This window comes from Phacochoerus africanus, chromosome 14, assembly GCF_016906955.1.
Source record: "Phacochoerus africanus isolate WHEZ1 chromosome 14, ROS_Pafr_v1, whole genome shotgun sequence".
Classification (NCBI taxonomy): Eukaryota; Metazoa; Chordata; class Mammalia; order Artiodactyla; family Suidae; genus Phacochoerus; species Phacochoerus africanus.
The window spans coordinates 60083237-60111026 of record NC_062557.1 but is presented as its reverse complement, the minus strand read 5'-3'; the positions used below and the strand labels follow the sequence as shown (position 1 = coordinate 60111026).

Genomic DNA, 27790 nt, shown 5'->3' with positions numbered 1-27790 from the left:
TCGTGCGGGGGCGGGTCTGGGGGAGTTAACCCCTCGCGCACCGCCACCCACCCTGGGCGCCGCGCGTCTCTTCCCCGCAGAGGCTGCCGTTGTAATCCGCCCTCGGCCGAAGCCCCGGAGCCCGCCTGCCTGCCAGCCGCCGAGGGAGAGGATTCGCCTGCACAGCCCCCGGGCCTTTGCGCTGCTCCCGGCGCCAGTCCCGAGCCGATCCCCGATCCAGACCCCGGATCTTGGATCTGGCCGCCTCGGGCGGAAGCTGGTGGTCCCGGGTTGGGAAGAAAACACGTTCCGGGGCCCTTTGCTCCCGGAACCTGACGGCACAGGGCCTTCTCGCCCCCATCCTCCAGCCAGGCTTGGAGAAGGGGAGCCCGCGGAGTGGCCAGACTCCTGGGGGCAGCCAGGTTCCGGCGGGGGTGGAGGGCCTTGAGCCTGGGGACGCGCCTCTTCCCTGGAAGTTCCAGTATGACCTGGCACACATTCCACGTGGGTCGGTGGTGGCACACAGCTGAGCACCCCGGGGGTGGGCCGGGCTGGGATCCCAGAGGCCGAGGGCGGCTCCCCTCAAGAGCGTCCCTCCTTGAACGAGGCTGGGGCTGGGGAAGCCGAAGCCTCTGGGGCGCAGGACAGGCCGGAGGCTGTGCGCCCTTCCCGCTCAGCCTTGGCCAAAACCTTCGTGCGGGTCGGGCAGGGCTGGGAGACTGGGGCCCGCGCTCAGGGGATGCGGGCTTCCCCGGGCGTGGGCAGCACCAGCCCTCGCTGCTTGTGTTCGTTCCCCCTACCAGTCCGCCCCATCCCCGGAGTCCATCCCGGGAACGCAAAAGGAAGAGCCGGGACAGACCGCACTCGACGAGACCGCCCGTCTCCGGGGGCCGCAGTGCCACGAGCACGGGGAGCGGAGACAGCGCTCGATCCACGTGCACACCCGTGCGCCCCTCTATATATATGTCACATAGAATGTATATATGTTGGGAACATGCTCGCTTCTCCCTTGTGTCGCCGCCGTGCGTCGTGCGCTCCTCAGCACGGGGCCCTTGCGGGAAAGGGGGCTCCGACGATGCCCCCTCCCCCACGCAGCCACCACCGCCCGGGCCTGCGCCCGCCAGTTCGTCTGCCTGTCCGTCCGTGTCCTCGGCAATGTCCACGCTTCGATAGGCCTGACGCAGCCCCAACCCGGGGCCGCCCTAGCAACTTCTTGTACATATGACTGTAAAATGGTGAGCGTGTGTATCATATCTGGCCTCGTTATATAGTGTATATATATGTATACATATACATATATATAATATATATGAAGACTGTAAATGGTAAGACGATTAGTGTTCTTATTAGTATATTGCTTCACACTGAAGATTGTGTGTATCGAGCTGTTTCTAAAAGATGTTTATTTTCCTTAAGAGTAAAAAAAAAAAACAAACCAGTCATTGCATTCAGAAAAAAAAAAAAGTCAATAAAGATACAACGATTGTTTTGGAATTCTGTGGCCTGTGGATTCCGACCAGATTCTGTTGGGAGAGGGGCCAGGCGTGGGGTGGGGGGTGGGGGGGGAGGGGGGGTTCTGGCCCTTACGGCTTCGGGAGCCCACAGCCACACAGCCTCGGGTGAGACAGCTGCCCAGGGGGACGAGACTGACACACAGGAAGACCTAGATTGTAGCTCATGTCACAAGAGATCCCCAAGAACTCGGAGCCGGCGTCCCACCTCACCCTGGGACCTGGAGGGGGTCGGAGCTGGGAGGCCAGGCAAGCAGGAACAGCTGAGACCACAAGGGCCCTTAAGTTAAGAGGGATGGAGCCCAAACACCATCAGTGGGATCCAGATCAGCTGGAGGCCCTGGGGCCGGACCTCCCGTAACACGGGGAAGAGGAAATTTTGTTCGGCCTTTGCCTGGGTGCTGGGGAACAAACGGAAGGCCCAAAGGATTCTCTCTGGTCAGCAAGCACTTCCTCCCCAAAGGAGCAAAGCCCAGATTATAAATAATTTCCTTTTTTATTCTCTGTACAAAACTTCTCAACCTATGAAAATAAAGTCTGCAAAAGGCTAAGGAACACTCGAGCCTCAGAGGCCGGGAGGCTGGTGCACCCCATCTACACTACGCACAGGCCTCCCCAGAGGGAAGGAGGCGCCCGGCGGCAAGGAAGGCCAAGCCGGCCCCTCGGCCCAGTGAAACGCACCCCTTTCCTCCCCCTGGACAGAGAGGGAAAGCCGCGGAGTGGCTGCCAGTGGGTGGAATGGGAGGCACCTGGCGGCCGCCAGGCCCCGGCAATCCCTCGGCCGGCCACCAGAGGCCAGCACCACCCTGGCGGCCGCTCGTCCACCCGGGGTGCGGGCTGGACGGCCCCGTCAACGCCGGGCCCCGCGTCTCCATACCCCCAGGGACCGGACACTCCGCCGGCGAGCCGGGGGCCGGGGGCTCCAGAGCTGCCCTCGGCCGTCGAGACTGAGACGGGGTCGCTGGGGCTGGGCCGCCCGCAGGGGGTCTAGCTGGAGGTCACGGTGGTCCCGCCGCCCAGGCGCATGAGCATCTGCTGGCAGTCGTGCAGCAGCCGGCGGTCGCCGAGCTTCTCGAGCGTGCGCGCCGCCTCGGCCAGCATGCCCACGCGCTGCCCCGGCGCCGACAGGAAGCCGGGCGGCAGGTAGCAGGAGGCGAGCAGGAGGGCCTCGGCCTGCTCCCGCCGCGTGGGCCGCGGTTCCAGCTCCGCCGCCGCCGCCGCCGCGCCTGCGCACGCGCACAGGGGCGCGTCAGGGGCGGGGTCGCGCCGGGGGCGGGGCCCGGGCCCCGCCCCTCTCCCGGCCCCGCCCTCCTGAGACCCGGCGGCGCGTGCGGCCGCGGGTTCCGCCAAGGACCGTCATCCGCACTGGCCTTCGCAGGGGGGGGGGGGGGTCTCCCCATCAGGACGCCGCCGCCAAGGCCCCCGGTCCCGTCCGTCTCACGGCCACCCCCCGCCCCTTCACCTGCTTCACTCACACTCACGCACGCACACACCCCCCGCGCCCCTCACCTCCTCTGCCGCAGGGGCCCGCCCTCCTCCTCAGACTGCGGTCCAGGAGCTGGTGCGTCCGCGCGGGGCTGGCCCCGGCCATCAGCCTGGCGGTGGCCTCATGGAGGAACACCTGGGCAGGAGGGGCCAGGGGAGGTTCGGGCCAGGCCGCCACGCCCTCCCCGCACCGCCCGTCCCCACGGGGGCCCAGGGCCACTCACCCTCCGCATGGCAGGCCGGAAGCTCTGCGCCAGACGCCTCAGGCCACTCAGGTCCCTCTGGAAGCCGCGCAGCTCGAGCGCAGAGGCCTGGGCCCCGCTGCTCGAGCCCTGCGAGGCCTGGGAGGGTGGGGGCGGCTTCTGCCGCTGCCACAGGCTGGTGCGCGCCACAAGGAGCAGGTCACACAGGAGCAGCTGCATGGCCTGGGGGTGGTGGGCAGGGCAGGGCAGGGGTCAGGGGGCGTCGGCTCGGGGGACGGAGGAGTGGGGGCCCTCGGTGCCAGGGGCCGGCTCCGGGCTGCACTGCCGAGGCACTGCACCCGCCTCACACGTGCAATGCAACAGCAATGCACCACGGGGCCGCCCGCTCTCCAGGCCACCATGCCACCACCTGCCTCTGCAGCAGCCTTCCAAGAGGGCCCTGCCACACTGCTTGCCCCGCCCCTGCTCCTGGGGTGGGGACACTGAGACCAGAGGGGGCAGCCTCTCTCCCCTGGACCCAAGCCTCAGCCAGAAAGCAAGGCCCACTAGCCCCCCAGCTCTGTGCTGCTGGGCCGACCCCTGCAGTCTTCTGCAGCCCCAAGGGACCATCCAGGGAATGGAAAGGCCTCGACACCCCCCCGCCCCGAGACCTGCCGGACCCCCAGCCCCACCCCTCACCTTGTCAATGGAGCTGCCGGCTGGCGTGGTGGCCAGGCTGTCCTGCAGGTACCCACTGGCCTTCTCACACATGGCCAGGCTGGCTGAGCCAGACTCTGCCTTCCCGCGGCCCAGCAGGGCCCGGGCGGCCTTGAAGGAGTGCAGAGCTGCCCTGGGCAGGGGTCTCCTATGGGGGCCAAGGCAGAGGTATGATGGTCAGACCAGGCCTCTGGCCTCCCCGAGCCCCCCCTGCCCTGGTTCTCGCTTCTCGGGGTAGAAATGGTGGGGACCCCAACCACCCAGAACAGAGGTGGGGGGCAGAGGGCGGGGCCCGCGCTCACTCGGACTCCTGCAGGGCGCGGGGCAGGTGCTCCACCAGCGGGTACAGCCGCTCAGCCGCCTCCTCGTCCCGCCCCAGCCAGTGGGTCACCACAGCCGTCAGCGAGGCCCACCACTTGGCGACCGGGTCTGTGCCTGCAGGAAGCAGGGGACGGAGGGGTCTTTGAAACCCAGTCACACTGCACTCGAGGCGAGGAGTCACGGGGGTGGGGGGGCCTGGGGGCTCACCGGCCGTGGCAGCTGTGCTGGAGGCAATGGAGAAGCTGCAGGCAGGAGCCCCGGCTGTGTCACAACAGCTGTTGAGCAGCTGCAGGAACCCGAGGGCCTCTGAGAATTCCCTGTGGCAGGAGAGGAGCGGCCATTGGGACAGGGGACAGGGGTCCTCACAGGGCCTGGCCTGTCACACCTCCCCGCACAGCACAGCCTGGCTGCCTGGCTCCCAACTGCCGCCGCCCTCCTGCCGGGCTGCTGGGGCAGCTGAGCCCCGGACTCCCGGCCTGGACGTGGGCCTGGACGTGGGCCCCACGGACAAGGCCCTCCCCAGGCTCCACCGTGGGGGGCTCTGGCCTGGTGAGGAGCACAGGGGCCACTCACCTGTCCCCATCAGCTGATCCAGGGCCGGGGCTGGGCTGGGCCACGCAATGCAGGGCTTGCTCCAAGAGGTGTTCACGGAACAACTGAGTCACCTGGGCCAGGGGGTCCACTGCGGGGAGGAGAGGGCGAGGGGGGCGGTGGGTGAGGCCCCACCTCTCCCGTCCGCAGGCAGCGCCCCCACACCTAGGGCTCTTTCCCTGGGCACAGGTGGGCTTGGCTCTGAGCCAGATGAAAGCTGGTGGCCAAGCACCCCGCCCCCACCGCCAGCAGATGTCCTACCTGTTCGCACGCCCTCCCCTGACCCCCTCGCTGCACATGGGGGTGGCCTGAGAGCACCTCCCAAATCAGCTACCGGCCCCCAAGCCCGTCTTTCTGTTTGGCTTTTGCTTTTTTTTTTTTTTTTCCTCTTTAGGGCCGCATCCTCAGCATATGGAAGTTCCCAGGCCAGGGGTTGAATCGGAGCTACAGCTGCTGGCCTCCACCACAGCCACAGCAACGCAGGATCTGAGCCGAATCTTCGACCTACACCACCGCTCACAGCAACACTGGATCCTTAACCCACTAAGCTCCTTAATCCACTGGATCCTTAACCCACTGGATGCTAGTCGGGTTCACTGACCCCTGAGCCACAAAGGAAACTCCCCTGTCTCCCTGTTTGAGCCCCAACTGAGCCAGAGCCAGACGGGCCTCCCCCCAACCACAACACATGGCGGGGCCCGGGCCGGGGTGAGCAGGGCAGCAGAGACGTGGGAAGCAGGGCCTGGGCAGGAAGGACGACGGAGGATGAGGCTGGGGTGAGGCGGAGGGGAGGCGACAGGCACAGGGTGAGAAGGCACCTGGGTTCCCAGCCACGCTGTACAAGCTGTCCCGGGGGGCACCGCACACGGCCCAGTCCCCATCCACGAAGAAACGGTGGCCCACAGGGTGGCAGAGCCACTGCATGGCAACAGGCACCGAGCCGCTCTGTGCCAGGCAGGCCTGGCGGGCGCTACTCAGGAAGAAGCGCTGTGGGGGGGTGGGCAGCCGTCACGCTGGACCCAGGCAGGGCCAGAGGCGCGCCCCCGCCCCACCCCACCGCCGCCCCACAACCAATGGCCCCTCCTGGGCAGCCCTGGCCCCGCCGGCCCACCGCCCACTCACGGTCAGAAAGTGCAAGGCCCGGGGAAGACTGGTCTTGACTCGCAGGGCGGCGGCCACATAGACCTCTGCCAGCACGGCCACGGACAGGGCACCACCCGCACACTCCGCCAGGTTCAGGGCACTCAGCGCCAGGTTGGCGGCATCGAGGTGCCCGCCTGGGTACTTCCCTGGAACACAGGAGGGCGTGAGGCTGGGTGGGGGGCAGGGGAGGGGGGCACCCTTGGGGCCTGGCCCCACCCACCTTACCCATGGTGTGCAGCTGGTGCAGCTTGTGGTAGACGAGGGCCGCGTCACAGGCGCTGGTGCGGGCATCCGCCTCCAGGGCGCTGTCCCTCCGCAGGCCCCCGGCCCGGCCCGCCAGCCAGCGGCCCACCCAGAGACGCTGCAGCAGGTGGCGGATGAGGTTCCAGAGCAGGCTGCAGGCCAGGTCCAAGTGGGAGGTGGGCAGGGGCCGGCCCAGCGCCCGCAGGGCCAGCCACAGCTGCTGGGCAGCCTGGGCGAAGTCCCCCTGGGGACGAGGGGTCCAGGTGAGAAGGGTCGGTGCTAGGGGGTCGGTGGAGGGCTGCGGGGTGGACAGGAGTGGGAGGGCGGGGCGATGCCTGGTGGGCCCTGTACCTTCCCTGCCCTGCCACCCCCACAGCCCGGGGTCCAGCCCCTCACCCGGGCCAGGTCCAGGTCGGCCTGCTTGCTATGCCTCCAGAAGCGCACAGCTGGATCCGAGTGGGGCCGCGTGACCGGCTCTCCATAGACAAAGAGAAGCGCCAAGAAGAGCAGCGCCAGCAGCCCATTCGTCAGCCAGACCAGCGGGGGCAGCAGCCACAGGGCCCAGCCAGGGCCATCTGAGGGCAGACAGAGCCTGAGGACACAGCTCCCAGGAAATCCAGAGCCCCAAGCCCAGATCCGCAGGAGCCTCCTTCCCACGGCCACGGCCGGCCTGCCTACCTCTGCCCTCAGCGCCCAGGACGCTGCGCCAGGGCCCGTGGTAGGCGCTGGTGGCATCGGAGGGGCCAGGGAGAGCCCAGCTGCCCAGCAGTGAGGCCAAGGGGTTGCAGGAGAGACAGAGGAAGACGAGCACACACAGGGCAAGGCGGGAGCGGTCCAGCATGCCCCGGCCATGGGGGGCCGGCAGCTGCTCTGGCTTCATCTGGGGGCAAGACGGGGCGGGAGGGGTGAGGACGGGGCGGGAGTGGCCAGAAAGCTGGGCTGGGGCGGAGGAGTCAGTGCACCGTGCGCCACCATGGGGCCCCACAGGGCTCTGTCTGCGAAACGCGAGGCGGGACGTGCCCGGGCCTGAGCCAGTCCCGTGGCGCAGAGGACACTGCCAGATGACGGGGAGGGGCGACCTTGCGGGGCCTGACCTGGCTGTCCTCAAAAACCGGGCTGTCGGGCTCTGAGTCACTGCCACTGCCACCACTGCTGCTGCCCCTGCTGCCGAGGGACAAGGGGCTGCTCTGGGAGGGCGAGCCGGCATCGGAGGGGGGCGGGCTCAGGGTGTCTACCACCTCTGGCTTCACACCCTCCATGGGCACGTCGGTGCGGCCTCCGCTGCTGCAGGACACCAGGTCCTTCAGAGACTCTGCAGGCCGGAAAGGAGCAGGGCTGAGTGACAGCGCCACGCCCCCCTCGCCCCAGATCTGAGCGGAGGGCCAGGCGAAGCCCAAGGAAGGGGCTAAGGGCCCTGGCAGGGCCAGAGCCTAAGGTGAGGCCAGGGTGGGGACAGGGCTGCAGGCGGGGCCAGAGAGGCCAGGACTCACTGCTTTTGTGGGCAGCAGTCCGCAGACTCAGGTTCTCCTGCTTGAGCTTCTGGTTGCTCTGCTGAAGGAAGCGGATGTAGTCGATGGCCTTGCGTAGGACGGCGGATTTATTCAGCTGCAGGGGTAGGAGGGGGACAGCACAGGTGGCTGGTCAGGCCAGACGAGCGGGCACCTGAGCCAGAGGGAGCGGCGCTGCTCCGCAACACAGCGGCCTCAGGACCTTTGTACCTGCTGTTCCTTCTGCACAGAATGTTCCTGCCCTGGTAGAACCTACCTCCCAGGCTGGGCCTCGGGGTTAACAGGTAAAATGCAGACAGCAGTGACTGACCAACTGTTGTCACGGCCATCACCACCTTCACGCCTCGCTCCCGAGCCTCCGTCAGACCACGTCACCGTCGTGAGGCCTTCCCTGACCCCGATTCAGATGTGAAACTCCCACCACCCCTCTTCCTGCTTCGTTCTTTCTGGCACGGCACTCAGGCCATCTGTCCTCTTTGCTGGCGCCCCTGGCACGCTGCTAGGAGCACAGGTGCTTGACAGCGGGGTGCCTGTCTGCTCCTGCTGAGTCCCCAGCGCCTAGGAGAGCCCGCAGCACACCGCGCCTCCATGAAGCCTAGCTCGGCAGACGGAGCCCCTGGGCCCTGGCTGTCCAGGCTCGGCCCCACCCTCCTCTGCCTTCCAGGCGGCCCTCCCCAGGGCCGCCCTGCCAGGGCCTCTGCCCGCACCTTCGCCTCCGTGCCCACCACCAGGTCCTTGAGCTCGACGATCTTGTCGTTGATGGAGGAGCGGTAGCGTTTCTCGATGGCGTTGTGAGCCGTCCGCTTCTCACCACGGCTCTGGCCTGAGCTCAGGGCTTTGCCCCCAGCTGCCAGGCGGTTGATGGGCAGCTTGTCAGTGTCCACCACCAGAGGCACCGTCGCCAGGATGGTCCCGCCGCTCACCAGGGTCTGCGGGCCCAGGCACGGTTAGGGCAGGCAGGCATGCATGCAGACCCCATGCCCCCTGCCTGGCCCGAGCTGCCCACCTGCAAAGGTGCTGCCTGCACGGCTGTGCCAGGGGCCAGGGAGCCGATGCCCGCCGCCTTCACAGGGGTCCCCATGTCTGTTTTCATGGTCGTCAGGAGCAGAGAGTCCGCCTTGATGAAGTGGGGCTGCAGCAGGACCTGAGGAAGGCAGAGGGCTCAGCTGGGGGCTCAGGGGCTGGCCGGGACTGCCACCTCCCTGGTGCCCGGCCAGACCTCCTCACCGGGACCTGCTGGATCTGCGAGGTCACAGTGGTAGTTCCAGGGGACACCACGGGGGTGGCCGTGGCTGTCAACAGCTGCTGGGGGGCCGCACTTTGGACCTGGGTGTGCACGGAGACGGGCGGGACCCCGGGCAGAGAGGCCAGCGGCAGGCCAGGCAGCGTCTGTGAGGTGCTCCCTGGAGGGGTCGCTGCAGAGACAAAGGCTGGGGCTGTGGACACAGGCCCCCCTGACCCACCTTCAACCCGCCCCGTCCCGCCCCGTCCTCATCACCGTGTGACCCTGGATGAGTCACCACCCCTGTGGCCTCAGGCCTATCTGGACAGCCCCTGCCTGGGGCTCTGATGCAAGTGTGCTGGCTTCCCAGCCACGCATTTATCTGCGCAAGGGCAGCGCTGCTGCAGACACCAGGAGAGCAGGGGCAGTGCGCCGGCAACAGGAGCCCGGGTGCTGCTAGGGACGGGGGCGCCTCAAGCAGCAGAGCAGGGACCCTGTTCCCAAAGGCCACCAAGTGGAACCTCCAGTCAGACCACAGCAGCCCCCTGACCCTATGCTCCGCTGCCCCCTCCCTCCCCACGCCCCCTTACCTGAGGAGAAGCTTCCAGGAGGGCTGGGGTAGCCCAACACGGGGGCAGGGCTCAACTGCGGAGGGGCGGGGGCTGGAAGGCTCTGGGGCAGGAGAGCCCCGGACAGGGGCTGTGGGGTGGGGGGCTGCAGGATGGTCAGTGGCCCTGGCTCCTCCTTGATGCCCGGCCCAGGCGAGAAGGCAGGCACCGAGGGGTACATCTGCAGCGGGGTGGGTGCAGGCTGGGTTGGGGACACGGGAGGGGGCGGTGGCGTCCTGGCCCCCCCCAGGAAGCCTTCAAGCGGGGAGCTCATCGTGGAAGGAGGTGGCGTCGGGCTGCCTGGGGAGCTGGCATCAGGACTGGTGGGGTCCGTGCCTCCTGCAACGCCAGCGTAGGGCGCGTCGAACAGGCCGGGGAAGTCGCTGTCTTGGTTGTTGATGAGCTGAAGCATGTCTGAGGGGAGGAGAGGCGACATGAGCACGGGCGGGGCGGCGTCACGGATCTGCGCGGCCCTTGTCCACACCGTGGTAACACGTGGGAGCGACGCCACCAAGACAGAAAGCCACACACGGGCGCCCATGCTCGAGGACACAGATGTTCCCTGGCCCCTGTGACATCTGGAGCTCTGCCTGGTGCATCAAACAGCCTTGCGACACTGGACGAGCCAGTGCCATGCAGGCTAGGCCCTCCGAGGCCTGGGCCCCCGACTACCAACTCCAGAGCTGCCTCACCAACCCAGCCGTCTGGGGAGCCCCAGCCAGCCACTGCCCCGCGTGCGCCAACCAGTGCATCCCTGCGTGTTCTGGGCACAAGCCCAAGCCCCGTCTGCAGCCAGGCTGCCTCGGAACCGGCCATTTGGGCTTCGGCTTCCGCTCCACAGAAGCAATCGCTGTCTGGCTGTCTGTTCCCCTTCCCCCTCGTGCAGCCTGGCACACCCTCCCTCCCACAGCCCCAGCCTGGCCACGGGCCCTCTCCCCCAGAAGGCAAGTAGCAGCCTGGCTGGGTCAGCCCAGGGCCCTTTAACCCACTGGGGGAGCCACCCACTGGGTCGAAGTGCTCTGCAGGCCCATGAGCAAACTGTGGGAACCCCAAGTGTGCCCAAGATCCCCAGCCTGAGCCTCCAGCTCTGCCCACCACCGACGGGCGGTGGGGTGTGGGCCAGTGGCTTCTGCTTCCTGGGCCTTGGTTTCCTCATCTGCACAACAACAAGGTGAAAGCCCTTGTGGCAGGGCAGCCAGAGGTTCCGCAGGCAGCCAGCGGCAGGAGAGGGGCCTCGACACTGCCGGACAGGTGCTCCGGCGGGAAAGAGACTGCGCAGGGGGCCTTGCGACACCTCCGGTAGAGCAGGGCAGGGGGGGTGCCAGGCTGAGCCCTCCTGGGCCCTCGGAGACCCCTTAGCCTACTGGCACAGGCTGCTTCCACCTGCTGGAGCCCCTCGCCCAGGCTTCATGAGCCCCTTCCACGGATGGGGAAACTGAGGCCCAGAAAGAAAAAGCGCCCGAACCCAGGGCTCCCCTGTCTGTCTGGCAAGCCCACCATGTGCCCCCAAAGGGGGGGCCCGAGCGGCCCTTCTCCCTGGGCGGCAGAGGATGTGGGAGAGCGACCCTCTCACTTCGGAGCTTGGGGTGGGGGTGACTGCTGAGGTGGGAAGGGCACGCCAGGTCCCCTGAGAGCCGGGAGCGGGTGCACCTCCCCTCAGGAACGGGCTCTTACTCGGAGCTCCAGGCCGCCCCCCTGCGCACGGGGGTACGGACCCCACAGCGGAGACGGAAGCTCTGCTATAAAGGGGTGGGGGTCCTCAAAAAATACCTTCGAACGTGCAGTCCATGGTTCCGCGGCCCGCGCCCGCCGCCCCTCGGGGCGTCCAGGCGGCTGGCCTGCCGGTCTCCGCGCGCGGACTCCACCGGCCAAGTCCCGCCGGCCCGCCGCGCTTTAAAGCAGCGAAAGCCCCGAGCGCCCGCCGCCGGCCACGCCCCTCGCCGGCCCCGCCCGGGCCCCGCCCCGCCGGCCGGCCCCGCCCCCGGGGCCGCGGGCCGGGCATGGGGTGAGCGCGCGCGGCCAATCAGCGGCCGCGCCACCGCCTCCTGGGGCCCCGCCCCGGCCCCGCCCCACCCCCACCGCGCGGTTCGGGTTGCGCCCCGCGGGGCCGCATAGGGCCGGGGTTACTCGCGGACGCCGGCCCTTAACCCGCCCCGCGCCGACGTCCGCAGGGGTTACTGGCGGTCACGTCCCGCCATCTCCGAGAGTGCGGCCGAAGGGGCTGCGGGGGCTGAGAGGCGCGGGGCCGGGGGTGGGCCAGGGATGGCCCAGCCCTCCGCCGCGGGTCTCAACCGCGCTAAGTCGCAGTGCGCTCCGGGAAAATGGGACGAGCACGTTTCCCTGCATCGACGGGGACAAGTAATGGGTGCAGGCTCAAGTGAGGCGAAGGGCCGTCTGGCCGTGGGGGCGGGGACCTCCCCCTCACGGCAGCCCCAGCGTGAGTCCCCACCCCACCCCGTGGGCCGGGCCACTGCCTGGAACCTGAGGACGAGCGAGTGCGGAAGGGACAGCCCCACTGCAAGTGCACAGCCAGAGCTGACGCCCTCTGCAGAGGGGCCAGGGTCTGGGGTGGGGGGTCCGGGAAGGCGACACCCACCCCCACACACCCCCAGCAGTCTCAGGGGGGAGCCTGACTCACTCGCTGTGGGGTGGGGCAGGCCTTGGGGCGGAGGGTGACAGGCTCGGGGTCGCTGGGGGGCCACCTGGGCCCCTCTCGGCTTCTAAGGTCAGAGCTCCACACACTCAGAGGGACAGAGCCTGGCCAGCAGCCCAGGCTGCCAGCTTGGGCTTTTGCGGCCAAACAGACCCCAGGGCTCAAGCCTGCCTCCAGCCACAGCTGGGCCCAGCCCTGCTCCCTCTCCTGGTCTCCTGCAGCCTTAGAGGGGGGCCGACTGAGCCGACGGTGGCGGGTGGGGGCCGGAGAGCCCCAGCCGGATGCTCTCCCTCTCCAGGAGGCTGCCTCTCCCACACACACCCGCTCCCCCCTTTGCCCGGCTCCTGCCATGGCCACGGCCGTGCGGGAGGGTAACGAGGGCAGCAGAATTCTCCAGCACCTCCACTTCCCTCTCTCCTCTGCCAGGCCCTCACCCCAAAAATCACACAAGACATTGCTGTTGGGAAGGCTCTGACCTCACCTGACTGAGACCAGAAGACACGGAGGTCTGAATTCAAAGTCACGGCAGGTCCTGTCCTCACTGTGCTCCCGTATGTGAGCCCAGGACCTGGCAGGTGGACCAGCAGGGCCATGGCCGGCCGCCCCGCCTGAGCCACCTGCCTCTGCCCTTCTCCACACTGTGGTGCTTCCCATTTCTCACCTGGCCATGCCCTGCCCCAACGCATCCAGACCAAGGAGGCAGAAGGAGAGGCTCCCAGCGGCCCTGCCACCACCTCCTGGGGCCCACCCCAGGCAGGCCGGGAGACGCAATCTAAGCTAAGATGCGGTGAGGAACAGGCACCTGGTGGCATGCGGAGGGCCAGCCACCCCCTGAACTCATGGCCTGACTGGACTTCCCACCCCCGCGACACACACACACACACACACAGAGCCAATTTCTGCAGCAGCCGGGTGCCAGGGCCAAGAGGGGCTGGACCTGCCCCCCAGCCCTCCCTTGCTGTGTAGTCCCAGGGGAGTCCCTCACCCCTGATCTCGGAGGAGGGGGTTCGGGGAGGCGAGAAAGGCGCCCAGGGCACACTGTTTAAGGAAGCTCCCCGCTGTCTCACCCCAGTTCCCGGGAGAAAGGCTGGCCAGGGTTCCCCCCAAGTGGGGCCCAACCTCCAGTGAGCCCAGGCTCAGCTGCCGGCAGGAGGGGCCGCCCGCGTGCCCTTAACGCAGGGAAGAGAGGCACAGGTGGGCCCACCTGCCCCCCTCCTCACCTTCCCGCCCTCCCCAAGCCTGACCCTCCTTTTCCTCTCCTTCCTCCTCTCCTGCCCGGATTCCATCAGGACCCAACAGGAAACCTGAGCCCCCTCCCGCCCTCCCTAGCTCTGCCTTCAAACCTCCCTCTAAAGGCCTGTTTATTCTGGGAGCGCCATGCTGCAAATCCTGGGAACACCCCACACCACGAGCCTGCACGAGCCCTGCTCTGACCATCACAGGAGCCCATGGCCCATCCAACCTGCATGAGACCCTGAACCCCAAACTGTGCTTGCATGCCTCCCGGGACAGGGAGCTCACCACCTTCCCCACATGGCCTGGTCCATGAAGCCCAGATCTGTTTCACTGACAATATCGACTGTCAATTCCGAAGTGTCTACTGCATGCCAGCCTGTGCTGAGCCCTGGGGTGCAGGGACACAGCCTAAAGACCTCCCTTGTGGGCCTTTTACGTTCTAGCAAAGGGACACCGACAGTCTGCAGATACACGGAGGAGTGGAGGCACAGGTGCTGCCAAGCACCGTGGGGAAACTGAGGCAGTCAGGGCAGGCCTCTCTGAGGAGGGGACATCTGAGTAGAGACAGCAAGCGCACAGGCCCTGAGGTGGGAGGAGGCCAGTGTGGCTTCCACCCGTGGCTGTCTGTCGCTAGGGCCAAGCACACCAGTTCTCAGGGATCCGCAAGCGGGTCTCCACGTCCACGGAGCTGTGAAGACATGTGAGGGAATGAAGCAGCCGCCCCGCTGCAGCTCTGCCCGCTGGAGGGAGGGCACGGGCAGGGAAGGAAGCAGGGCTGCACCTGCCGGCCAGCCATCCCCGCAGTACCTCCTCGAGCCCCCAAGGACCGGGTCGGCAGGTTCGCATGTCCTCAGCTGGTCATGTGGCAAGGGGCACAGGCTGTGCTTTGTGTGCGCAGGGCTGCCCAGGGGTACGAGTGCACCTGCTCTTCCTAGAACAGGATGGCCCCAGGCTGGCGCCCTGGGCGCACCTGGGCAGGATGAGGGCACCAAGGCTCCGAGGGAGGCTGCAAGGCCCAGGTCCCTTAGCAATCAGGTGGAGGACCTGGGACTCGACCCAGGCCTGCCAGCCCCCCAGCCCACACCCCTCGGCCCCAACACCAGCCTGGCTCTGCCCCAACTCACGGCCACCACTCAGGCAAGCACAAAGCTCTAAGACTCGGCACCAGCACCTCCTCCTCTCGGAGGCCCTCCTAACCACCATGACAAGAGCCCCCCAGCGACCCCCCAATCCCTCAACACAGGGCTGAGCATAGGGGACCAGACCGCGGGCTGTGCGGACAGCCAGCACCACGCCTGACGGCACCGGCCAGCCACGTCCGTCGAGCCTCGCTTCCGCTGTCTACTTTCAGAACGCTGTGGCACCGAAGGCCCCTGTGTGTCCACAACCGCTGTCCCCTCTCCCAGGAAGGCCCTTCCCACTACCCTCTGTCCCCCTGCAAACGCCTGTTCCTCTCTCAGAACTTGCTCCCGTGTCACCTTCTCGCTTTCTTCCCTTTTGCCACTGCACACACCGGCCTCCGGTCACACGGGCCGAGTGACCCTGAACGTGGCCCTTAGACAAAATGCTGGCCAGCGCCAGCTCCGGCGGCTTTCCTAGCTGTGGGCTCGGGGCACACACGCAAGCCGCTGCTGGCTGAAAAGCCACCTCCGGGCAGGGGCAGCCGGGGGGGGGGGGTGGGGGGGGGAACTAGTGGTCCCCTCCCGCCCGCAACACTCAGGGGGTTGAAATTCTCTGTCGAAACTCTGCCTACTTCCCGCCTGGGGGCAGAGGCCCTGCAGCTGTTTGAAACCTGCAGCGGGTGTGTCGGTGCAAAGGCGGCAGCTGTTCCTGCAGCGCCGCAGGCTGCTCTCTGGGAAAGACAAACCCCTTTACAACCTTCCCTGCGAAGTGTCCCATTTCCTCGGCGCTTGGCCAGCGCTGAGTTTGGTCATTTAGCTTTACTTTGGGTGGCTTTCCTCAGGCCCACAGCTGTGGGACGGGAACCTCACGCGTGCTTTAATTTGCATCCCCAAGGGCAGCAACCCATCAACGAGGGCCACAGACTCGGAGCCGCCTGCTGTGCTCAGACCCTCCATCAGCAGGTTCCTGGCCTGGGCCCGCCCCCTGCTGCGCCTCACCCCTCAGCTGCCACGCAGGCGGGCAGCGGAGACATCCCCTCCCCGGTGTATGCTGGGCGAGGAGGTGACCACGGCATTTGTAAGGCTCCCCCACCCCTGCCGATACAACCCCCTGTGTGGGGCCACGTGAGACGTGGGGCTCACAGAGGAAAGTCCCCGGCAGGCCCCGGGTCAAAGGGCACTTCCACTGGACCCGTGGCTGGCAGGACACAAGGGCAGAGGCACTTCCTCTGGCAGGCACAGCCATTCCCACCTGGCTGCACTTATCAGCTGGGCGAAGTCCAGGTCCCGGGCCTCTGCCCGGTGGTGACCCTTGCCTGGGGCTGACCAGGGCACTCGGGATGTTTGTGTCTGGAGGTGACCATCGGGCAGGTGGTAGCTCCGAGCCGCCTGCCACCCTGGCGCGCTCCCTGCCGCTGCTCTCCGGCCCCTGGGAGGTGTGAGGGCTGCAGCCCCTGGGGCTCAAGGGTGGCCAGTCTTGCGGCCTCGCCCCCAGCTTGTTCCCGGGAGCGGGCGGCAGTTCAGAGGGGGTGCTGCGCGGCCACACTGGGCCTTCTGCTGCCCTGGCTCAGGCAGGCCGGGTACCAAAGGCCAAGAAAGGGGATGTATGTGGTGGGAGAGGCCTCTTGCAGACTCTGGACATGGCAACGAGGAGTAGGCTGCACACCAGGGCAGAATGTGACCTGGGTGGGGCCTGGAGGGACAGGACATCACGGAGGGAACTTGTCTTGGGCAATGGGGAGCCACAGTGGTTAGGGATGCTGGGCTGTAAGCAGGCGTGAGCTGTGGTTTCTCAGGCGGGCCCGTGCTTGGTGGGACCACGGAGAGAAGCGGGCATGTGATACCATGGGGAGAGGCGTGGGGATGGCCCCAGCGGCTGACTGGTGCCAGGGGAGAAGAGCAGGGGAGATGCCAGAAGGCTGCCCTCCCTCGGCAGATACCTGGGACGTGAAGACAGTGGCCACCCCTCTGCCAGGCCGGCCCCGCAGGAGATGTAAGGACCTGGGCATCACGCCTTCCCTGTGCTGAGAAGCTCGGGCGAGCTCTAATGAATCACCTAGCAGGGAGGTGAGGACGAGCACAGAAGCAGCGACAAGCCCAGTTCTCTCATGATACTCCCACGCACCCCGGGGCCACAGCCACGGGGAGCCCAGAGCAAGAGCAAGAAAGGAGGCTGGGTGGAGTCAGAGCCCCCAGACGCCCGGTGCACTGCAGCCAGGCCAGTGCCTTCAGCATAGAGCTGGGACTCCTGATGAAAGTTCCACCCTAAGAACAGGACACAGGGTTTGGCCGAAGCAGACGCCTGGGCCGGGTGGGACCCGAGACCACAGGCTGGCTCCCTGATGCCGGCCCTCGGTCTCATGACTCAAAGGCTCTGGGATGGGACGGAGAGGTGGCCATGTGACCTCTGACCCCTCCCAGGCCCCCAGCATACCCCCACCGTGGAGCAGCCTCCCGGGTTCCCTGCTCTGTGGTGCACCCCCCTCAACCGCCCAGTGCCAACACACATAAACTTTTAGGAGCCTAGCAGTTAAAAGCGTGAGCCCGGAGCCCACAGCCTGGGTTTGAAGTATGGCTCTGCCAAGTTCTGGCTGTGTGACCTGGGGCAAATCACTTAACCTCTCTGTGCCTCCAGGCTACCTACATGGGGCTGTTGGAGGACTCAGTAGTCAGCACAGCACCCAGCACACAAGAAGTGCTCCGTGTGCCCTGCGCACGGTGTGATCGTCCGCCCCAACAGCCGGGGGGCCTTTGGGCACACCACCCGAGCCTGGCACTGTCCTGCCTCGCCCCAGCCCCAGACTCCCCACTGCCTTCGGGATGCAGTCCAGCTCTCCATCCTAGACTCCAGGCCCGCCTGGTCCTCCTCTCAACCCTCATTCCTGGGGACCTGGAGACTCTCGGGTGCTGCCAGCTCTGCATTCCGCAAGGCTGCAGGAGGGCAGAAGTGGGGGCTTAGCTGTGTCCATTTTGCTAACCCCCGGGGCTGTAAGCAGGCTTGAGCTGTGGTTTCTCAGGCGGGCCCGTGCTTGGTGGGACCAGGGAGAGAAGCGGGCATGTGATACCCGGGGGGGCCACAGGCTCCAAGGACACGTGCATCCAGGTTGTGGGAGGTTTGAGTCCTGTGCTCTTGCCCTGTTTCCTCATCAACCGACAGCAAGGAAGCCAGCATGGCCGAAACTGCCCAGCAACCACGGAGGCAACTCGCTAGGGCCTGGGACTGCGTGCTGCACAGCCAGGCAACAGCCTCCCGACTGTCCCTGCTGCGCCTTCTCTGCAGAACAACCAGAGCGGTGCTTCCACAGCTAAGTGAGCGGCGCAGCTGCCCCCTCCTCTCCTTGGCCGACCTCCCTCGGCCAACCTGCCTAGCCTCACCTCCCGGGCATCTCTAAGTCCTCGCCATGCTTGCCGGACGACATCCTTCCTGGCTGGTCCGGGATGACTCACAGGTCTCACCCCACCGAGCCCCACGAAGATGCTGCCCAGCCCCTGAGCTACCACAAGGTGTAACTAAACATCCACATATGGGTTTCCCTGGGGATTTTTGTGCTCCCAAGAAAAGGGGGGGCCCAGGTTTGTCTGTGAACCCCTGGTGCCTGGGACGGGGCCTGATAGTCCGCGGAGGCTCGATAAATGCGTGCCCACGCCGGCTGCGAGAACCGGACGCGGGCGGGCAGGGGCGGGAGGACGCCCGCGCGCATGCGCGAGGGCTCCAGCGCCGAGCTGAACTCTCGGGCCGGAGGGAATGACCGAGAGTAACCTCCCGCTGACGTCACGGCTGAGCGGGGGCGGGGTCTCGGCGACGCCCGGATCCCAGGCTCCCGCCGAGGCCGCCTCTGGGCTGAGGCTTCACAGGTCGCGGGGCGCGGCCCGGGACGGTCCGAGGCGCACGTGCCCGGTGCCGGGCCTCCAAGGACCCGGCGCGGCCCGAGACGCCAGGGCGGGCGCGGGAGGCTCCGCGCGGACAGGACAGCGAGGCCGGCGGCGCTCGGCCCAGGGACGCGGAGCGCCCCGAGCGCCCCGCAAGGAGTCAGCGCCCCGGCCCCCCGCTCCGCGCCCGCACCCCGCGCCCCCGGCGCCCGCGTCCCCCGCCACCCAAGAGACAAAGGCGAACGCAGCCTGCGCGCCGCACCTGCGCGGAGCCCCGTGGTCCCTGACGCACCTTCGATGTCGGTCAGCAGCGCCGCGTCCAGCTCGCATGGCTCGGCCAGCGCCTGCTCCAAGGCTGCCTCTGTGAAGGGCGGCTCGTCCATGGCGCAGTCGCCTCCTCCCGGCGGCCCGCCGGGACCGCCGCAGCCGCTCTGCGCGTTCGCGTCACGCCCTGGCCTCTGTGGGGCCCGGCGCCCGAGAAAAGTTCCTCGGAAACTGGGTTCCCCCGCGGCGGCTCTGCGGGCGGGGCGGGGCGGGGCCTGGACTTGCGGGGAGGCTCCGCCTCCAGCGGACGGGCCCGCCCCACCTGGGGAAAGCCGAGATCCCGTCCGCGTCTGTCCGGCACACCCGCCGCGCCGGCCCCTCCATCCAAGTGGGGTGCCGACTCCTGCGGGGCTGGGGCAGACCCCGGCCTCGCAAGCACCAAGCAAGGGGGCCGAGTGGAAGCCGCAGGACTGGGTCCCTCCCAGAGATCTCCGGACCTGGGAAGGGAGGGAGGTGACCCTACAAAACTCACTTCCGTGGTCTGGCTCTTTAGAAGACAGACCACCCAAGTTCAAGCTCTAAGACCCGCTGTGTGGCCTCGGGGCCCGTTATGTCAGCACTGTGTGCCTCGGTTTCCTCAGCTGTGACTGCCTTGATGACACCTGCACAAGGTCACAGCCACTCAGGGCAGCAACAGGGCTGGGGCCTGGGGCTATCTGACCCCCATCTTGGTATCTGTCCCCAGGAGCAGTCGGGATGAGGAAGGGGCAGACTGCTTTAGACCCGGGCCACCTTGCCCTAGGTCATGACACGTGGGGGGCCAGGTCAGAGGAGGCAGCGCGGCTGGGGAGGGAGGTCCTGTGGATTGGGGGCGGAGGTGGGCGGCGGGGGAGGGGGTCTGAGTAAGCCAGAACTAACATTCAGGTTCTGGAAGTGGGAAGGCTGCCTGTGGGAGAGGGCAGCCACGGAGACGACCCCCACCCCACCCCACCCCCGCCTCGGGGGAGTGCAGCCATCCTGAGTCCTGCTTCGCTCAGACGGCACACCCTCCGAGGGGGTAAAAGGAGTGGAACACTTTGGCCTGGAGGGGCGGGGTGCTCGGGCCACGAGAGGCCTTGGAGGTCCAAGTCCCGGGGGTTCAGCCTAGACACGCAGGGCTCTTTGTGCCCCTCCCAGAAGTAGCTGCTGTGGAAAATTACCCAGAACCGAGGTGGCCAGGGCCGGGATATCCAAACCACATCTGTCCCCCAAGTGGCCCTGCTCAAGGATCTCCCAGCATGGCACTCCAGATGAATTAATGCTGGGGAACGGGGGGATCCCCCTCCTCGGCCCCCTGCATCCTGCCGCCCCTGGCCCCACCACCCCAAGTAGATGCCAAGCACTCAGAACTCTTGTGAATCTGGTGACTCTCCTGAAAATCTTTCCCCGTGCGAGTCAAGCCTAAAGAGCACCTTCTTCAGAGTCAGGAAGCCGGTCCGGGTTTTCAGCTGCTTGCTGTGTGAGCTGGAACCACTTACTTCACCTTTCTGAGTCTCTGTGAAAAGGGGTGTTGGAGTCATGGTCCCCATAGACCTGCCTCACTGGCTTTTAGCTGAATTTACCGCATATGTAAAGAGCAAGCGCAGTCAATAAGCGTGTATAAATGCAGGAGTTCGGGAGAGGGGGAGGCCAGGCCAAGGGAGACTTGCAGCCTAGACCGGAACCGCCAGTTGCAGTGAAAGCCCCCGGCGGCGCACAGTCCTGGGAGCGGGTAGGGATGTGTGCAGCCAGAGACACTCACTGGGCGGCACGGGCTGAGACCAGCGGGGGACGGGGCTCGGGGAGGGTGCGGAAAGCCGTGTGGGGGCCGCGCTCCCTCAGGGCACTTGTCCCTGGGTGGCCCCTCCCCCGGCCCCGCCCGGGAGCTCCGCGCTCGCGCCGCAGCGCGCGCCCCGGGCCGGCGCTTCCGCGTTAACCCCTTCCTCCCCGGGGGGGGGGCAGCAGCCCCATTTCACAGGTGAGCAGAGCGAGGCCGCGGGGGCTGCGAGAGGCGGGCGCGCGGGGTCCGGGCGTCGGCCGGGCGAGCCCCGCCCCGGCCCGCGGCGCAGCCAATGGGCGCGCGGCCCCGAGTGGGGTGACGCGGCGTCAGCGCCCAGCTCCCGGCGGCCGGGTCACGTGCGCCGCGAGACCGACCCGGCGCCCCGCCCCACCCCGCTCTCCGGCCGGGAGCCGGACTTCCTCCCGGCCCCCGACCGACCGCCGGGCCCCAAGTGCCAGCTGTGAGGCTGGGTTCGCATCTGCCCTTCCTGCCGTGGGCGTCTGAGAGGCGCAGGAGCCACTTCTGTGGTTCAGAGCCTTTGGGGGCAGGTGTCCAGCTCCGTCAGGGCCGAGCCATGTCCTCGGCGGTCAGGCTCAAGGATGCGTGGCAGGGCAGGCACTGGCATTGCCTAGCAGGCTGCTGAAACCCCGCTCCACTCCTGGAGCCCCCCTGCCACCCACCTGCGCGTTTGTCCTTCATTCTGCAGTAGCTAAGCTGGCACCTGCCCAGCTTGTGGCAGTGCAGACCCAGCAGGGGACCCTGGGTTCCCCTCACTCCTCCACCTGGATGTAATGGAACCTTGTGGCCATTGACATGGATGATTCTGGTCCTAGATGACCCTGAATTCACATTCCACTTGGCCCTTGCTGCGTGCTGGGCAAGTGGTTTCTAGCCCTCTCTGAACTCTCCACAGAGAGCTGCTTGAGCCCCAAGGTTGGCTGCACGGTGGAGGGGTGCAGCTTAGAGACAAGAAGAGCAGCCATCATCTGACACCATCCAGCCTGGACCAGGTGTACACAGATTCTGACTTTGAGTTCACTGTCAAATGGAGATTTCCCCCAAAGGCTGGATTCCTTGCTTTTCCTGAAAACCGGGGCAGTTGAGCAACAGCAGGCTATACAGCATGGCCAGTGAGCTTCGTCCAGCCCTGGGCCCTGGAGGCATCGGGCTCACTACCCATGACCCTGTTTCACACCCCGGGAGTTCAGGGATCTGCAGCCCCAGGCCGGATGGGGAAGGAACAGCAGGGCCACTGACTCCCTGCAGCTGTGTGCAGTGTGCCTCCTGGGCTGCCGAGGGCCTGGAGCCCCTGTGCAGACACACCCTCTAAGGCCACCCGGCAAGAGCTGGCCGGGGCTCCTTTGCAGCAGATGGCATTTCTGGGTGAGTCATGTCTGTTCAAAGCCTCCTGCCTGCCACCCCCGGCTCCTCAGGACCCCAGAGACCCTGTCCTTGGAAAAGAAGCAGGTTGTAGAAAAACGCCACCTTGGGTGTTTTAGTGGGGGACTGGCAGGCAGGAAGTCCTGAGCCCCGAGAAGACCCACGATGTCCCACACTGCCCCCTCCCCGTCTCTGGAAAGCAGCTCTCCCCAGGGCTCCAGTCCTGGGGAGAGAGTACTTACTGAAGGGATTCTAGAAGCCTGCCTCTGCGCCCCTAGGTGTGTCCTTCCTGCCTCTGGCCCTCTCCATCCACACCGCAGTGGCCAGCCATTGCTTGTACCTCCCCAGATTTCACCTTCCCTCTGTGAGCAGCCTGGTTTTTAGGGCGGGTTCTGGGACTTCTGGAACCACTGGGAATGAGGCACCTCTCTCTGCATGTAGGATGTCAGCCTGGAGCTGCCAGCAGCCTCCAGTCAGCCAGGTGGAAGAACCAACCCAGAGAAAGCAGAGCCAGGACACGGAGAGAGGCAAATTCCTGACCAAAGCTCTAAGCACCTGGATCCAGCTGTGCCTGAAGCTGAAATACCCGAACTTGAATAAGGTCAATAAATTTCTTTTCTGATTAAATCAACCAACCAAGAAAGTTCCAAGGTGCCATCTCCAAGTGAGGAGTTTGGGCTGCCAACTATCCTTATCTTGATGCTGCCTGCCTTTACTCCACTGTTTTCCAAACTTCTTTCTCCACAGAACCTTTCCTTTCACAGAACAGTTGTTACTGTGGTAAGGAAGTAAATGCATCGTGGCACGTGCCCACCAGAGACTCTGAGGTCTCCCTGGGGGCTGCCCAGCCCCTCCCCCCCATCCTCCAGCTGCAAGCAGCGTGCAGCTCCAGTGCTGTGCCCCCTGGCTGCTCCCTCAGGGTCTCCCTGCCCTGCAGGCCCTGGAAGAATGACCAGCGATCAATGGGCACGGAGGCCCACCTGAACCACCTGTTCTTCTGGGAGGGCGGCGGATGGGAGGCAGGTGGGCCCATGACTAGGGGCCGTGTTGGGACCTCCCCCAGCCCAGGTGGGTGGCAGGTGGAGTGAGACAGAGGCCCCCGAAGCGTGGGGGTCCCCCGTCCTCGTGAATGGGGAGCGTGGGTCCTGAGCCGCCAGCCCCGTGTCAGACACTCCAGGCCCGAAAGAGGCCTGTGCTGTGTCCCTGCCTAGGGTGGTGGGGGGAGGTGACTGTCCAGGACTCCCCTGGGCTTCAGCCCTGAGAGCCTGCAGGATGACTGGTCAGGTCGGCAAGGAGGGGCTGCTCGGGTCCTGCCCTGGGCAGAGGCTCGGGCCCCAGCATCAAGGACACTTCCCAGCCAGGGGCACCTGAGCCCTGTCCCAGGGCCTCAAGGGCGCGACGAGGTGGCTCAGGCCTGGACACTCCTGGGCACGGGAGAGACAGGAAGAACCACAGCCCCTGGTCTGAGCAATCAGGCCGGCTGTGGCGGGTTGATGGCAGCTCGGACCAGCGTCCCCAAGCAGGCTGTGCCCCAGGGTGACCAAAGGGGACAGGTGCGCATGTGGTGGGGGCCGTGCTCAGAGAAAGGTGGTCCGGGCGGCAGGCCCTCTGGACAGAGATCACACAGGACGGAGTGTTTGTCTGTTTATTGGGGAGTATGTCACATGCAAGATCCCAAACTAGAGAGACGACCTCTGGAAGGGGAGCCAGTGGGTGGGTGGACGCGCTGCCGCTGACCGCCCTCCAGACCCACTGCTGGCAGAGACACACGACAGTGACAGAACGCCAGGCTGGGGGATGGCCGGACACCAAACCTGAGAGCCCCTCACGCATGAAGTGCAAACTCGAGGAGATAAATATCCGCCCCTTCCTCCAGGAGCACCTGGAGTGACGCAGTGAGACTCCGGGGTTGACAGCTGCTCCGGGGGCACGAGGGGCAGGAAGGGCTGGCACTGGGCACACACCTAGCCCGCGGGGTGAAGTGGATCTGCCCCGGGGGAGGACAGGGTGGGGCCCAGGGTCCAGAGGGTGCGTGGTGCAGAGGCTGGTGCGGGCAGCGGGTGCTTCTCCCTCGCTGGCCCAGGGCCCCTGGACCGAGTTAGAAGCGTGTGGGGGCAAAGTGGAGCCGTGGCAGCAGGAAGGAATAGGAGGAGCGGGAGCGTGGGCGCGAGCAGCCATCTGCCCCGGGATGTCCCAGGAGTCCACCCACTGCTGCCCAGGGCCTGAGCCCTCGCCACCCCCACCCCGCTGGGCCCCTGGGTGCTGTGAAGGCGGTGAGCCAAGGCAAGGTCAGGACAGACAGCAGTCACGCACACCCAGGGGCTGACGGACAGACGGGACAGACAAGACGACCACCTTTCCCTCTGGCCCAGGCCAGCGACGGGCCACTGCAGCCGCTGACCCTTGTTCTGTGCGCGCAGCTAAGCCAGGCACGTGTCTGCCTGCGCGGTGCCTGGGGGTCCTGGGCGGCCACTCCGGGGCAGGTTGGCCAAAGGCCCACCAGTGCCCGAGTCAGATGGCACTTACTCCCATTTGCTGCTGTCCGCTGGCCCAAAGGCAGGCAGGATACGGTTAGTTTTCACAGCTCAGCACACAAAGAACACAGAAAAGGTTAAACACATCCCCAAGAAAATATTTTGACAAAATAAATATTTTAACCTATAATCAGGTATAATTAGTGCTTATAGGGAATCCCAGCAATAATTTAGTGTAATTAAGTACATACTGTATCTGTGATCTCTAACACTGGTGGAAGGCTAGTGGCTTGGAGGGTCCCAGTGGGCTGGGCAGAGGGCTCTGGCCAGCTTCCCCCGCTAGGAGGGCTGCCCGAGGGCCATGCTGCCCAGACGGAAGGGAGCCAGCGAGAGGGGCCCAGGTAGGGCAGGCCGTAGCTCCAGACGGGTGGCCAGCGGCTCCACCACCACCTGCTGCCCCGGCAGCCAGGCCTCTCCAAGCCGGGTCTGGCTGACCAGCTGGCGCTGGGGGGCGGCTCTGCTGGGGCCTCCCCAGGGAGATGCTCTCCCCCGGCCCCTCCGGCCGTGGGGTCTTGCCCTTTGCAGGGAGGGAGGCCGGCTCCTCCCTCAGTGGACTCTGGGCCTGGCTGCTGTGGCGCTGCAGCTCTCTCAGGACTGACCCCGAGGCCCAGCTGCCTGCCCGTGGGCTGGCAAGGTGGGTGTCCTCAGCCACCACCGCCCCCCCAGACTGCATCGGAGGGCTGGGGATTCCGGATGCGGGCAGGGGTCGCCGGCGCCCTAGCCCCATCTCTGCAGCCCACGTCAAGTCAGCTGACTTTAGACACCTCAGCATCAAACAAGCTGTCCTTGGGGCCCCGGGCCTGGAAACGCTGAGGAGGGAGGCGCTGCTGCCCAAGGGTGGGGTGGGAGGGGGCAGGACTGGAGGCGGGCTGGCTGAGCTCCGCGCAGGGCATGCTGGGCGCCCTCCAAGGAACCGGGAGGGGCCAGGCTGCATGCCGGTCCTGGGGTGGGCAGTGTTTCTGCACAACCTTCTGGCGCCCACACAGCCCCCCGGCCCCATCCTGGATGCTTGCCCCGGAGCTGGAGTCAGGCCCAGCCTCTGCTCCCTGCACGGGCTGCCAGGCGGGAAGGGCCGACCGCCTGAGGAACACGAGGTGGCCCGGCCAAGCTTTACCCCTAGGCCTGGGCAGCATGGTTGGCGCGATGCTCTCAGGCTGCTGTGGAGCAGCTGCAGCGTTTCTGCTCTTCTGGGGCCACAGGACCAGGTGGAGCGGGCTGAACTGGGCTTGAGCGAGCTGCAAGTGCCCTGCCCAGGCCGGGGACCCCAGTGAGGACCCAGGGGGAGAGCAGGTGCCACTAGCCCCTCCTAGGTTGGCTTGGAGGGTGTGGGGCTGGGAGGAGGTCGGGCTGTCAGGACAGTCTGTGGGGGGAGGCTGAGGCTGAGGCTGAGGCCGAGGCCCAGGCCCAGGAGCCCGCGGGGGCCTCTGCTCCACGCTAACTGCTTAGTCACTGCGATCTCGGCCGAGGTGCCAAACCGCCTGTGGCCGGGCCCTGGATGTGGAAGCGCGGAGGCTGCCCTGGGCCAGGCCGAAGCACGTTCGGGACTGCACAGAGCTCTCCCCGGCGGCCAGAGCCAGCCCTCCCTGTGCTTGGCCTGTGTGTGCGCGGGGTGGCCTGGTTCCAGGAGTGTTATCCCTGCAGGAGCCCGCCAGCCAGGGGCCACCAGCAGGGCCGTGTGGCGCCCCCCACACCAAGAGCAGGCAGGCCTGGCCATGGGCCTGGGCTTGCAGCTGAGTATGAAGAGAGGGGTCCAGCACGAGACACCCACCCAGGGCACCACAGAGCCTTCTAAAGTGCCGACGCGTCAGGGAGCAGCGGTCCAGGGAGGGGTGGGGCTCGAGGGTGTGAGCCTGCTCTTCGGCGGGGGGAGGGGGGGGGGGAATGCGGTGGGACGGGGGCACCGAGGGTAGAAGACGGGCTGGGCACGGGCCGAGCTCGGGACGGGCGTGCGGGAGAGGGGCCGTCTGTGTGGGCAGGTGACCAGAGGAACGGCTCAGGATCAGCCCCAGGGAGGCTCTTCTAGGGCAGGGGGTGCGGGGCTGTCCCACCGCCCACGGAGGAGGTGGCTGCAGCTGGTCGGGACTAGTGGGAGGCCTGGGAGCAAATGCAGTGGTGTTTCCATGGAGACAGAGCAGCACAGGACCAAGCAGGGGCTGGGGATGGCAGGAGTGGCCAGTGCCTGGTGTGGACGGGGAGCGAGCAGTGACCTGCCACCTGGCAGCCCAACCACAGGGCAGCTCACAGGGCGAAGAGCGCATCCTCTGACCGCTCTGGCTTCTTCCGGCCCGAGGGGTTGGAGGCCGGGGCCTCCGCTGGGGGAGAGGGGAGGCTGGGAACCATTTCGGCGGCTTTGGCCCTTTCTTCCAGGAATTTGTCGAACTCTGCAACACAACACAAGGCCAGGCCGGGATTGGTGGGGGGCTCAGTGGCACAGAGGCTGCGACCGCCTTGCCCCCTGCTCCCCACGGTGGAGTCAGCCGCTTCCTCGGCTTCCTCCTCTTCCGCCACCACCAGGGTAGGTGGGAAGCCAGCTGCCACCCTGGGGCGGGGGCGGGGCTGTTGTGATTCCTGGCCACCCCCCCACGCCCCCACCCCCGTTTTTCCACTGTCCGGATCAGCACTGCAGGCAGGGCAGTGGGGCTGGAGGGGGGCGTGGCTCCTTAACCTTGGCAGGCTGGGCTCTGTGCCTGCGGAGGGAGGGGCAGGGGAGATGGGGGGGAGAGGGGGGAGAGGTGAGTTGGGCGGCAGGACAGGAACTTCCCACCTGACCCAACTGGCCCCCAGAGGTGGGGCCGCAGGATGTCAAGGCCCCAGAGGCTCTGACTGGTGGCGGGCGTCTTGCCCGGCTGCCCTGGGCCTTCGGGGCGGGCACAAAGTGCAGGTGTGGGCACGTGGACCAGGGACAGCGGCTGCAGCCTGCACTACTGTTCACCAGCCCTGTGCCGCCGCCGTGACACACTGAGGGAGGCGGGGGTGGGGGCGTGGAGGTCGGGCCCCAGGGAGAGGGGGTGTGGCCCCAGAGCCTGGGGCGGAGGGGCCAGGCCTACCTTCGCTGGTGACGCCCTCGTCCAGGTCATCACCCTTCTGCGGGAGAGCAGAGACGGCACGTTAGGACTGCCGCCGGGCCCCGCCCCGCCAGCAGCCACCCGGGGCGGCCTGTCCCCCAGGGCTCTGAGGGCACTCGTTCTTAAAAAGTCAAAAACAAAACGCTAAGCAGATGCTAGCCAGGGCCCCCAGGCGCTCCTCCACTCTGCGTCCTTGTCCCCGCCCCAGGCGGCCACAGGGGGCTGGGAGGTCAGGTCCACACAGGCAGCTGGGAGCCACGTGAGGCCTGGAAGCGCCAGAGCCCTGGAGCTCGAGGCGCTCTAGCAGGGGAGGGGAGGCCTCCCGGGAGCCGTGCCAGCCTCGTCCTGTGGCCCCATTC

At 66.7% G+C, this 27790-nt stretch overlaps 4 protein-coding genes across 14 annotated transcripts in view; 1 reads left to right on the top strand and 3 right to left on the bottom strand.

Annotated features, from left to right (window-relative positions):
* Window positions 1–1439, top strand: part of RAI1 (retinoic acid induced 1) — a 103778-nt gene extending 102339 nt beyond the window's left edge. For all 5 annotated transcript variants that reach the window (XM_047758276.1, XM_047758272.1, XM_047758274.1 and 2 more), the window contains one exon: window positions 81–1439. In XM_047758276.1, coding sequence (XP_047614232.1) covers window positions 81–95 — 15 coding nt within the window. In that variant the 3' untranslated portion in view covers window positions 96–1439. The remainder of the gene's footprint in view (window positions 1–80) is intronic.
* Window positions 1440–1967: 528 nt separating this feature from the next.
* On the bottom strand, window positions 1968–18914 carry SREBF1 (sterol regulatory element binding transcription factor 1). Of its 4 annotated transcripts, XM_047758280.1 has the most exons (21): window positions 18679–18914; window positions 17298–17322; window positions 11281–11356; window positions 9493–9924; window positions 8908–9095; window positions 8687–8824; window positions 8388–8609; window positions 7663–7777; window positions 7267–7484; window positions 6851–7052; window positions 6569–6747; window positions 6155–6416; window positions 5909–6075; window positions 5605–5773; window positions 4769–4877; window positions 4403–4512; window positions 4177–4309; window positions 3857–4022; window positions 3200–3400; window positions 3000–3111; window positions 1968–2716 (listed from the first exon to the last, which is right to left on the bottom strand). In XM_047758280.1, exons 1-21 carry the CDS (start codon window positions 18771–18773, stop codon window positions 2478–2480), a joined length of 3558 nt encoding a protein of 1185 aa, XP_047614236.1. In that variant the 5' UTR covers window positions 18774–18914; the 3' UTR covers window positions 1968–2477. The 4 variants fall into 4 exon arrangements, with proteins under 4 accessions (XP_047614236.1, XP_047614235.1, XP_047614233.1 ...); XM_047758279.1 differs by lacking the exons at window positions 11281–11356; window positions 17298–17322 and having other exon boundaries at window positions 18683–18914; XM_047758277.1 differs by lacking the exons at window positions 17298–17322; window positions 18679–18914 and having other exon boundaries at window positions 11281–11412.
* A 4022-nt stretch (window positions 18915–22936) lies between these two features.
* LOC125114790 (uncharacterized) lies at window positions 22937–24010 on the bottom strand. Its single transcript, XM_047758286.1, has one exon. It carries the CDS (start codon window positions 24008–24010, stop codon window positions 23084–23086), a length of 927 nt encoding a protein of 308 aa, XP_047614242.1. The 3' UTR covers window positions 22937–23083.
* TOM1L2 (target of myb1 like 2 membrane trafficking protein) overlaps window positions 23464–27790 on the bottom strand; it is a 76932-nt gene continuing 72605 nt past the window's right edge. For 3 of the 4 annotated variants that reach the window (XM_047758285.1, XM_047758282.1, XM_047758283.1), the window contains 2 exons: window positions 27414–27450; window positions 23464–26747 (listed from right to left, as the gene is read on the bottom strand). In XM_047758285.1, the coding sequence (XP_047614241.1) occupies window positions 26605–26747; window positions 27414–27450 (180 nt within the window). In that variant the 3' untranslated portion in view covers window positions 23464–26604. The other variant, XM_047758281.1, reaches the window with a different exon arrangement.

Bases quoted from the DNA above. Each gene is read 5' to 3' on its own strand.
- LOC125114790 (XM_047758286.1), bottom strand. From the start codon at position 24,010: ATGGCTGCTCGCGCCCACGCTCCCGCTCCTCCTATTCCTTCCTGCTGC.
- SREBF1 (XM_047758280.1), bottom strand. From the start codon at position 18,773: ATGGACGAGCCGCCCTTCACAGAGGCAGCCTTGGAGCAGGCGCTGGCC. The intron at 11,357-17,297 runs GTGCCAGGCTCG...CCGCGCGCGGAG, and splicing joins GGCTGGGGCGAGGCAGGACA to ACCGGCAGGCCAGCCGCCTG. The intron at 5,774-5,908 runs GTGAGTGGGCGG...ACCCCCCCACAG, and splicing joins GGGCCTTGCACTTTCTGACC to CGCTTCTTCCTGAGTAGCGC.